Here is a 12,745-nt window from a genome sequence, read left to right on the forward strand (position 1 = left end):
TGGCATTAATTCATTTTAAGTGCTTAGTACTAAAAGACATTCAAAGTTTAATATAATATCCATTACTACCATTATTATTTCCTTCTTTAGAGATAGTACTAGCTGACATACAATGTCAAAGGTTTCTTAAATTTCTTAATGTTTTTTTGAAAACATTTTGATGACATAAAAAACAATTTGTTTTGTTTGAGTACCAGAAGTTTCCCCTAGAAAGTAAAATGGTAAGATTACCTCTGAACACTATTGGCACTGATGGAAATAGAGATTCTATAACTTGGACAGTTTTATTTATTACTACTTTATCTACTTGATAGAAGCCAATGTTCTCTTGGTGTCCCAGATTTGACAAGCTTATTTCTGATTTTCTGTGCTTACTCACGTTTTTTCTAAAAAGCCATCTTTGTAAATAAATAACAATTAAATGAGTACCCATCTCATATCTATTTTTAGTATAGGTTATACAATATATATATATCATATATGAATACTCTGTATTTATATATATATATATAAATATACGAGGTATTAGTAAAAAAATTATATAGCAATATAGAAAATATAGAAAGCAATATAGAAAAAAAGGCAGAATACTTAATTATAATCTTATTAAACTTTAAAAAGATGTATTGATTAGAGTGGGACATAGAAAAATGAGCATACTAGTTCATGAGAGTGACAGGTTCTTTCACATTACCATTATTATTATGCTATTTGATGAATACATATAGGGAAGCATAAAAATTCTGCACTGTTCTTAGAGGTCCACACACCCTGTAAGTCAGGAAACCTTAGAGATTCCACCAGAAGTACAAAATTTTAGACAAATTAAATGAACATATGAGCTAGAGGTAATGTAAAAATACTGAGGTCTTTAAGAGAATTTGGAAAGTTCAGAAAGGGGAATGTTCTCAGGAATGCAGAGGTAAAATCAAACTTTCTTGTTCCTGCCCTTTTTTCACACCTATGTATAGTTGTCCCTCAGTATTGATGGACCTTCCCTCACTTACCAAATCTGTGGATGCTCAAATCCCTTAATAAAATGACACAGAATTTGTATATAACCTATGCATGTCCTGCAGGTTACTTATAATACCTAATACAAGTAAATATTTGTTACACTATATTGTTTGGGGAATAATGACAGGAAAAAAGTCTGTATTTGTCTGGTACAGGTGCATTTTTCACCATATAGTTTTCAAATTGCAACTGACTGAATTTGAGAATGTGAAACCCCTGGATGTGGAAAGCTAACTGTATTTCTACTACTCAAGTATATTCACTTACTTAAGTAAGCTTCAATTTGTAGTTTAAAAAAGTGTCCTGGAACCCTTACTAAAAAAAGGATGAAAAAATACCCTCCTATTTATCCTCAAAATCTGTTGCTAATCTTTAAAACTACTTAAATGTCATGTGCTAGTGTTACTAAATATGTAATTAAAAGAGATCTGAATTTGTGAATAAATTAAAAATAGGACAGATAAAATCAAGATTTAACCATTATAGTTACTTGTCATGTGACCTTGGTGCTTATGTGTACTCTTTGTGGTTCAATTTTCTCATCTGAGAAATTAGGTAATATTATTAAGTTCATAGGATTATTAAGCAGATAAAGTAATACATGTAGAGGACTGACTACAATATCTGGCCTAGAAAATATGCAATAACTAGTTATTATCTAAATGAAAATTTAACCATATTCAGAGGAATATGAATCCACATAGAGCTGCTCCATTATGTCTGCTTCATAGGTTACCTCTTTTTCCATTTTCTCTACATTGTACAGGTGGCCCTTTATAAGGGTCTCAGCAGGTGCTGAAACCTACCTTTGAGGCAGACATCTGCCATTCTTTGATGAGGGCCAGATTTTGGGGTTAGACTATAGGACATAATTTCAACAGGTATATCCTTATTAATCATCTTTGCCAAAATAATCTAAATAGTTTCAGTGTTATGTATTCCTTCTACTAAAAAATACATTTTTCCATGTTAAAAAATCAACTGAGTTGTCTACAAATTTTTAATGAAAGTTTAAACAATATTATTTTGTTCAGTGTTAAAGTTGTGAAAATGGCAACTGAATCTGAAAGCACAACCACCTTGAATTCCCTGCATTGATTATCACAATTATGGATACAATTATAGTTTTCAAAATATCAAGTAAGATTCTGTTTTTATATTGCACTGAATTTTTAGTACAACTTAATATGATGGAAATAGAAGATTGTATATTTTAAAGCATATACTCTTACAAAAATATAAAATTTAACTTTTCATCTATTCCTCTAGGAAGAAAAACCTTTAAAGGAACAGAAAAAGAATGACCCATGTTTCCTAAAGACATTACTACAAAAGATAAAAACTTGTTGGAATAAAATTTTGAGGGGTATTAAAGAACACTGAAAACTATGGAGTGGCAATATAGAAACATAAACATCTTTCAAGAATTGATCTGCTTATGCAGTTTTTCAGGATAGAAAACCTCCTAGAAGTTACTGAATGCATTCTGGTAAGAGTGATTGGAACAATTGAGAAATCCATATTGTAGTACCCGGAGATGGACATAAACAATGAAAGCTGAATGCTGCACATCAACAAAAGTTTCATATTCATGTGGACGTATGTCATTTGGTATTGAGACTATACCAATTTTGAAAGACAATCATGTAAGGTATTGGTTGCAATAATACTTTCTAAACCTGTGTAAATATTTCAGGAGAAAACATCAAATCTATGAAGAATATAAAGGTTTTAAAGATTCAAAATTAAAACTTTTATTACCAAAGCAATTCAGTGACCCACTGTGCATCCATGTACTGTATTATGAGTGTAAATTTTCATCTTTTGTAATGGAGATGTTTTAGGGTTAACATTGATGTATGGATAATGCTCAGAGAACAAGAGTATCCTACATTTTGAAAAACGGCATCATAAAGAAGTTCAAGATACTTAAGAGAGATCTCAAGAGACATAATTAAATATGAATGTATAACACAGTGCCTTCAATAACAGTATAGCAAATCTTCTTAAATGAAAATAAAGGATACTTTCAAAAAATAGAAATTCACTTACTCTAAGGATGCTAAACCTTAGTACTGAGTAACTTTTATCATTTGTGTATAATAAAACTTGTCTTAATGAGTTTTCAATTTGGGAAGTATATTTTAGAGAATAATATATGTTAGTCTTTTAATTAATGGATTGTATATATTTAATTTTTGACATTATATATCTTTATATAAAATATTTTCATACAGTATTGCAAATTTCTTACTTTGTGCCTACTTTGGATAATATTTCTCCTTTGATAAGAAACAACCTATGTGTTAACACTGTCAGATTCACTTAATCTCCAGAAAATGTTTCATACTCCATCACTGTCTGATCTTCCCCCACTTTTCTTGAATGCATGACCTTTAATATCTTATTTCTAAGAATCAGAATGAGAACAGGTCCCCAAAACTCTAAGTAGGAACACTGTTTTTTATGTTAAATTCTAGTCTTTTAAAAGAAACATTTTGTGTCCTGTTTAGATCCTGTTTAGAAAAGTCTACAATCAGCCTTCACTCCATTAAAAAGGGAAATGAAAACACCAGGCAGACCAAGGCCCCCAAACAACTGCCAGTATGTATTTTACTAAATTCACAATCTTTGTGACCTTTCACAGCTTTGTTGCCATCTAGTTATGTGCTGACTGATGCTGTTTGATGTACAGAAAATACTCCAGTGACACCCTCATTATGTGGTGACATATCTTCTTTCTCCTCATTTTACCCAGCCCATATGGAGATTCATGCTCAATGAAACAAATAGCTGAATAGAATTGTATAGTCCCTTGCATATAATTTGTTGTAAGGCCCCATTTACAGAAATTTGAGTCTTTTTTTTTTTTTTTTTTTCTGTTCAATTATCACTGTTTACTCCAGAAAAGGGACTGGACCAAACTTGTTAGAATTCCTCACAAAAATTTCCTTTTCAGATGGCCCTACGTAGGCTGTAGCCACAGTAAAACATGGTAAACCATGTGGTATTCCTCTACCTTGATGAACGGGTGCTGTTGTTAAGCCATCAAGTACAGGAGAAGAGATTTACTTTTCTAGAGGCAAACTTTTAAAAGGCTGTTTATAATGTTCCCTAACAGTGCTAAAAAAAAAAAAATATTTAAGACTGTGGCTAAATAAGGGAATTTTTTTAAAAAAAAATACTTATTAAAAGAATTGTTATAATCTTCTTCCTTGTTTTTTTATTTTAGAGAAAACTCAGACTCAAAAAAATTTGTGCTAAATGGTTGGAAAAAACTACCCATATATTTATGGTTGTATTTCCCTTCTCATTTTGTCCTAGCCACTAGCAAAGTAGATATAAGTGAGGGGTTCATTAATAATGATCTTGGATATTTAATTTTTATTAGTCCTAATTCCCCAATTATAGAGACTCATCTCAATGAACATTTTCTTTGAAATATGTATATAGGTGGCTTTAAATCAGCATTTTCTCAGTTTGTCCCAAGAAATCACAATCATTATTGATGCTACTAAAAAGAATAAACAAAACTAGAAAGGAGGATTTGAGTCATATAAATGTTCTCTTAGGAATTCACAATTCATAAAAGTATAGGGAACGGTCTACAAAACCATGGTTGCCATGACCTGCACGACTGTTTATTCAGGTTGCTAAACTGGGCAGTGAGGGGCTTGAGAAAAGATAAACAGACACACAAATAGAGAAAAAACCGGACTGGTGGTTAGGTCAACCCCAGTGGGAAAGTCTGACCACAAGCAAGCTTGGCAAGTTTATTAGATAGGTTTAAACGTCCAAAGGATTGATTGTAAGAAAGTTTCTTCAAAGCAAGCAGAATCAAGTTCATGAGTATGAGCAGCCTGATTATGATTATTAGCTTGTGCCCATAACTTTCTACCCCCAGCAGCAAGCAGCTGAACCTCAAGGACAAGAATTGAATAACTCCATGGCTGGCACAGAACTTCTTATTAAACATGGCGTCACCATAGCAACTGAGCAATCTGGAGATGCCTTCCCAGAAGAGTTCTTCAGAGGGGCATGACCTCTATCACAGGATAGTTCAGGACCTATAATTCAGCCGCTGCGCTCAACAATTAGTATACCTTTTTGAAAAGTTTAGCATTAACTTAGCTAAATGTTCATCTTTCATTTATAGAAGACCACTTTTATATAAAACCATTGATGCAGCACAAGAGTAACACAATGTTAGAATAACAGCAAGATAAATATTGCTTCATACAAAAGGTCTCAGTTAAAAATCTTTTAAAACAGATTTTCCATGAGTATACTAAAGGAAATACACCTCATGATTAAGATAATTATAGTATTTTTAAATCAACACGAAATTCTACATACTTCTGAGGTACCATATGAAGTTAAAATGTATGTATATATTGTGTCATGTTCAAATCAGAGTAAGCAAATCTATTTCCTTAAATATTTATCATTTCTTTATGGTGAAAATATTTAATTTTTTTCTTCTAGTTTTTTTTAAATATACAGTATATTGTTGCTATTTATACACAACATAATGTGTACTAGTAGACCAGAACTTATTTCTCCTACTTAGCTATAACTTAGTACCCACTGACCAACCTTTCTCTATCCTGATAATTCTCTTTAAACTAAACCACAAGAAACATGGACCAGGGAAGTTTCTTTTCAGGTAGACCATACTTTCATGACAATTACCTTAAGAAGGACATTTCAACTCTACTATATATATGTTTCTCTGAAAACACGTGCTGTATACTCTAAATCAGATAGTCTTTATGGTCTGTACATAAAACTTTCATGTCTATATTAAGATCTTACTTGCTTAGAAAATTGTTTCAAATTCTATGCAGATCCCACTTATATTTCAAGGAGCACCTCAATTTCTTTCTCCTCAATTGTTCTGGCTTCCATGGTAATTCTAGATACTTTATCGCATATATTGTGTATTATTATTTGAAAACATTCATCTTAGTATTTTATTTTAAATACAATCATTATTTATATAATTTGTTTAACATTGCTAATTTCCTCTGAATGAATACATGATCTTCTACTCAGCCTGTCATGGGAAAAGCCAGACATAAAAGTAGACAAAATAGTAGCTAATAAGTAAGGATGGATTGCATTATGCCATTCTATTATGAAACCCCTTAAATGATACAGAAAATACATCTCTACAATAACATATAACTCACTTAAACATCAATATGATAAGCTGGGCATGGTGGTACATGTAATCCCAGTAACCTTAGAAACTGAGGCAGAAGGATCATACATTCAAACCAGCCTCAGCAACTTGGCAAGGACCTGTATCAAAATAAAATATAAAAAGGGGCTGGGGATGTGGGGTTAAGCCCCTCTGGGTTCTGGGTTGAATCCCCAATAACCCTCCCAAAAAAATCAATGATAGGATTACACACTATAAACAATTTAAGAGTATGGCTTTAAAACTTTGTGTTCTCAAAAATCTCTTTGATTTCTAATTTTTATTTGTTGTGAAATTTCTCTCAAACTTAATTTTGATCAATAATAGAATCTATGTAACTGTTACAGGAAGAGACAATAAAATAAGTAGATGCATTGATAATTACCAGTCCCAGTCCCCATAGTTTTAAATATTTAATAAAAATGTTTTTATTAGTGCATTATAGTTATACATAACAGTGGGGTTTATTTTTACATAATCATACATGCATGGAATGTAATTTGCTCCATTTCAGTCCCCAGTACTTCTCTTTCCTGTCTCCCTCCTCCTGTTCCCCTTCCTCTACATTATTAGTCTTCCTTCTATTTCTGTGTCTTTAAAGTACATAGCATAATTTGGTCAATTTCTTCCCACTGTTCCTCCCTTTTTCTATCCCTTCTCCCTCCCCCTCAATCCCCTTCCTCTTTTCTACAGATCTTCCTTTCATTTTCATGGGGAGCCTCTACTGCCTTTTTTTCTTTCTTATTTTGATCTAGCTTTAGCATATGAGGGAAAACACTGGACCCTTGACTTTGTGAGTCTGGTTTATTTTACTTAGAATGATGTTCTCTAGTTCCATCTGTTTACCAGAAAATGCCAAGACTTTATTCTTCTTTATGGTTGATTGAAATCCCATTATGTATATATAACACATTTTCTTTATCCATTCATCTGTTGACAAGCACCTGGTTTAGTTTCATAACTTGGCTATTGTGAATTGCGCTGCTATAAACATTGATGTGCCTATATCACCGCAGTATGCTGATTTTAGCTCTTTGGAATAAATTACAAGAAGTGGAATAGCTGGGTCATATGGTGGTTCCATTCCTGGTATTTTAAAGAATCTCCATACTGCTTTCCAAAGTTGTACTAATTTGTAATCTCATGAACAATGCATGAGTGTATCATTTTTTCCCACATCCTTACCAAAATTTATTATATGTATTCTTAATGATTGCCATTCTAACTGGAATGAGGTGAAATCTCAAATATAATTTTGATTTGCATTTCCCTGCTTGCTAAAGATGCTGAACATTCTTCCATTTGTTTGTTGACCATTTGTATTTCTACTTCTGAGAAATGTCTGTTTAGTTTTTGTATTCATTTATTGATTGGATTTTTTGTGTTAAGTTTTCGGAGTCCTTTATACATTCTGGATATTAATCCCCTGTCAGAGGAGCAATTGGCAAAGATTTTCTCCCATTCTTTAGACTTTTCCTTCACTCTCTTGTTTCCTTTGCTGTGCAACAGCTTTTTAATTTGATGCCATCCCTCTTACTGATTCTTGAATTATATTTCTTTACCTTTAGGGGTCTTGACATGGAAGTTGGTGCCTACTCTACTATGTTGGAGTGCTGACTATTTTATTCTAGCAGCTGCAAAGTTGCTGGTCTATTTCCTAGGTTTTTGATTCACATTGAGTTGATTTTTGGAAAGATAAGGATCTAGTTTCATTTTTCCACATATGGATATCCAGTTTTCCCAGCACCATTTTAAAAAGGTTGTCTTCTCCAGCATGTTTTTGACACCTTTGTTGAATATCAGATGATTGAATATGTGTTTATCTCTGTGTCTTCTATTCTATTCCATTTATCTTCATGTCTGTTTTAATGCCAATGCCATGCTGGGATTTTTTGTTTTTGCTTTGTTTTGTTTTTGTTTTTGTAGTATAATTTGAGATCAGGTATTGCGATGCTGCCAGCATTACTCTTCTTACTCACTATTGGGTTAGCCAGTCAAGATCTTTTATTCTTCTAAATAAATTTTAGTACTACTTTTATGGTAGTTTTTTTTTTTTTTTTCTATTTCTATGAAGAATGTCATTGGTATTTCTATGGGGATTGCAATGAATCTGTGTAACTCTTTTGGTAGTATAGTCATTTTGACAATATTAATTCTGCCTATCCAAGAACATGGGAGTTTCCATTTTTTAAGGTCTTCAATTTCTCTCCTTAGTGTTCTATAAATTGTCATTGTGGGAGGTCTTTCACCTCCTTGGTTAGATTTATTCCCAAGCATTTTATTTTATTTTACTTTATTTTAAAAATGTATTATTAATTGGATAGGTTTCCTTTTTTCTTTCTTTGCAAATTCACTATTGGATATTGGAAAGCTATTAATATTTGTATGTTTATCTCATATCCTGCTACTTTTCTGAATTCATTTCTTAGCTCTACAAGTCTTCTAGTTTTTTTTTTTTTTTTTTCAATCTTCTAGATATTGGATCATGTCATCAGTCAGGCATGGAGGTTTCCACCGGTTGTTCCAGCTACTTGGGTATCTGAGGAAGAATTGCAGGAGCCCAGGAATTAGAGGCCAGACTGGGCAATGCAATAAGACCCTGCTATTGATGGAATAGTCATATAACTCAATAAAATGTGTTTATTCAGATGCTTTGTACCTGGAATTGGAGCCACAAACTCACATGGATTTTACCAAGGAGTCTGAAATAGAGAGGAAGTTGTAAAGTTTTATTAAGTTGGACATTAGCAAGCTGAAGGAATAGGGGAGCTAAAAAGGTATTTACCAGTGAGTGAAGAATAAGAGAGTTGAACCAATAAAATTGTACACTCAGACAGTTCTAATCTACATGCAATTTACACCAAACTCCTTTGGTCAATATATTTTAGATGGAGGGATCTCTGTCCCCTACATGTGAAGGTTTTATTGAGATTATTTTACATTGTTGAATGAGGAAATAAGAATGAAAGTCATTTATTTATGAATATTAGGAACCATATTCAGGAAGTAGAATGAATGACTAAACTTCCGTCTCCTTAACTTGACAAAGGAGTTGATCTAATAACAAATAGGGTCTAATGACTGACAATAGAGGACAGATTAATGAACTGTCGAGTACTGTTAAGTGAGGAATCTGTTCCTTTTGTGTTATACTCAAGCGAAGAGCAAAAACGTAATAAGTTTCAGAAAGCTGAGTGCTAAGACTATTTAATTTGATCAATACATATGGTTACTATAGGGAAGAATAAGGGTCAACTATTACACTTGCCTTTCTCACTAAATTAATGCCAAATAACATATGTTTAGATTATATATTTAATCTTGATCATGTCACTTTCTTACTCCTGTCTTACTCTGAGTAAGCCAAAGTCATATTATGGTCTCTAAAGCATACACTCTAATTGCCTTGTTACTTGACTTAATTTTCTACTCTTCTCACACTTCAGAGCCTTTGCACTAATTTTACTCTCTGTGTGAAATGCTCTTTCCTTTCTCATTCCCTTGTACATTTCAACTATACTGAATACTCTGACAGAAAGCACTAAAAAGGGAAATAATCCAATAAACAATTAAAATGCAACTACAAAAAGGATAAACAATAATAGTTCACCCCCTCATTCAGGTCTGAGTTAAAATATCACTTTCTCAGTAAACCATACCTGAACACCCAATGTAAAACTGTAACCCACCTCCATTCTCCTTCCTGTCCCTCTTTTAATATCCCTATAGCATTATCATAATGTAATATAAATTTTATTGATCTTATTTTCAGTCTTTCTCCACTAGAATACAAAGGACAGGCATTTTTGACTGCTTTGCTCACTGGAACTAAAATAAGTGTCTGATTGGGAATTATATAATTTATCAACATATAACATGCACAATATCCAAAGTTATATAATAATTAATTCATATTTATTGAGATCATGTTAAGCATCAGAAATTGTGGCAAAGATTTTATATGTGTTACCAATAATCCTCAAATTAGTCCTGCAAGATAGGCATACATTATACTCAAAGTGCATTTTTAAAAAATTCAGTTTGGAAGTAATCCAATGCCATGATTTGGATAAGGAATGTGTCTTAATTCATTATATTGAAGATTTCTCCTGTAGAATATGGTTTAAGTACTTCAACCATTACCAAAGGCATTGTAAAAGAGAATCATGAGGACATTAGAAATATGATTGGTGGAGAGTTTTTGCATGCAAAGTGCAAATCCTCAGATTCATTAGACAAAAAATTAATTTATGAAAAGTTACTGAATAATTCACAGAATCTTTGGGAGAAAACAGTCAAGTTTAAGGGTGTTTAGTCAGAAACAATGCACAAAATAAGACAGGCTACTCCAGGGGAAGATTCAGTTAAAGTGCTGTCATGGGGAATATGTCACATCTTGAAATAAGGGTGCCAATTTCAATTCTCTGTTGTTCTCCCCGACCTTGGTATTGGGGACTGAACCCACAGGCATTTTGCCACTGGACCACATCTTCAGTTCTTTTGAAAATGATTTTATTTTCAGACAAGGTCTCACTAAGTTTCCCAGGCTGACCTTTCAAACTTGTGATACTCCCGCCTCAACCTCCCTTCACTGAGATTACAGTGATGGTCATACTAAGCTACTACTGTTGTCTTTAAAGAATAGTGTCTCCCTAGGAAATGGAGAATGCAGCATTTGCTTTACATTATTTGTTTTAGAATCAAAGTGTGATGGTTAATCTTGGTTGAAAACTTAACTGGATTGAGATATCAGGAAAATTGGTAGAGCTTTTTATGGGTGTATCTATAAGGGTGTTTCCAGAGACTTTTGGCATGTGAATCAATAGATTCAGTGGGGAAGACCTGTCCTGAGGGTAAGCAGCACCATTCAGTAGTCTTAGCCCCTGATGGAACAAGATGTAGAAGTGACAAACTTGCATAACACATATGCTTTACTCTTCTTTAGTGAATGTGTTTTTTGCTGCTGCCATTGCCTTAGGATATCAGACACCTGATTGTTTAGACTTTGAATGCAGACTTGGAAAAACTACTCTCCTCAGGACTTCCTGGAGAGAAACTGGGGTTGCATAATTTGTGCCACTTGTTCTGATGTTTCCTACTTCTTGAATTGAGCAGCTATTGTTTTCCCTAGCTCTCCATCTACAGATGGCCATTGTGGGACTATCCATTCTCTGATAATGTAAGCCGATTTAATAAATTCCATGAGTGAGGGAATTATATGTATATATATATATATATTATATGTATTATATGTATATATATATGGATATAAACAAGGATATATATAAACATATAGATATAAGGATATATATAATAAGGATGGAGATATATATATATAAAATATATATATAATATGTACCTATATTTTTCTCCAAGTCACATAGCTTCTCTCTTATTGCAAAAAAGAATGCAAAAATAAACTCAGGCAGTAAGATTTAATACAGAAAATTCACCAAATAGGATTTTCACAAGATGCTAGTAACAAAAATATAACCACATTGTTCTCATAGAAACAAGCACAATATATTGAATATATTCAAGCCTTTTATCTATATAGTTTTTATATAATTGAAATAGTTTGTACATATGCACTGTTTAAAATGCTTTTTAAGTATTACCTTGTTATAACCTTAAAATTATTTGGACGTGCTTTACTAATTTACTAAATTTTCTCAATTTTGATTACTATATAATATTATTAACCATGTTCTGCATATTTTTCTATTCTTCAGATTTCCCTAAAAAATATTAGAAGTAAAATTATTAAAATATAAGATGTAAAGCCTTTTAATCAAATTTTCAAAAAAGTATATCAATTTATAGTTTGCTATCAGTGGATGATACCCCACAACAGTTTGTAGTTTTTAATTTAAGATTGATCATTTGAAGAATAAAAAATCAGCATTTAATTGTTGAGGGTACTCAACACTACGCACTGCTGGGTACTCCTATCCCCGACCTCATTGCTATAAATTCGAAATAGGCATAGAAATAATTATTTGTACAAGGAAAAAGAAGGAAATGAGAGGACTAAGTTATGTGAGAGGAGTTTGATCACAGAGCATTATCAGTAACTTCTACTCAACATGGTTTTTCCTCCATTTTCAGGGCGAAGGAGTTCATTTATCAGATCCAAGGGACCCCACCACACACATTGTTTTCACAGTCACTTGCCTTTTCTCCACCCAAAGGTAATGCAGTTCTCCCTCATGTTCTACCAGGTTCCCTCCAGAGCACTGACACAAAGAAAAGGAGGTAGGAAATAGCCAGCTGTATTAACTTGTGGTGGTAAGAAGCCCTTTCCTCTGTAGTACTTGGTTGGTACCTTCATGACAAAGTTTCGTTTAAAAAAAAAAAAAAAAAAAGAATTGCAATTTATTTGTTTACACATCAGTTTCTCCAAATAAATTTTATCAATTTAAAGGCAGGGACTTAATTGTATTTTATTTATTCTATTGATCTCTAGCACTTCATAGAATGAAGAGCACATAAAACCTTTTCTAAAAGTTGTAAGTATAAAGCTTT

The 12,745-nt window shown here is 32.6% G+C and overlaps 1 protein-coding gene across 4 annotated transcripts in view; it reads left to right on the plus strand.

Moving 5' to 3' along the window:
* Il7 (interleukin 7) overlaps positions 1-12,411 on the plus strand; it is a 73,560-nt gene extending 61,149 nt beyond the window's left edge. For 2 of the 4 annotated variants that reach the window (XM_047550126.1, XM_047550142.1), the window contains one exon: positions 2,287-4,497. In XM_047550126.1, coding sequence (XP_047406082.1) covers positions 2,287-2,400 — 114 coding nt within the window. In that variant the 3' untranslated portion in view covers positions 2,401-4,497. Of the gene's footprint in view, positions 1-2,286; positions 4,498-8,695; positions 8,799-12,328 lie in introns of those variants that run through there. The other 2 variants (XR_007108358.1, XR_007108356.1) reach the window with 2 other exon arrangements.
* The last annotated feature ends 334 nt before the right edge of the window (positions 12,412-12,745 follow it).

The sequence above is a fragment of the Sciurus carolinensis genome, chromosome 1 (genome assembly GCF_902686445.1).
Source record: "Sciurus carolinensis chromosome 1, mSciCar1.2, whole genome shotgun sequence".
NCBI classification, from domain to species: Eukaryota; Metazoa; Chordata; class Mammalia; order Rodentia; family Sciuridae; genus Sciurus; species Sciurus carolinensis.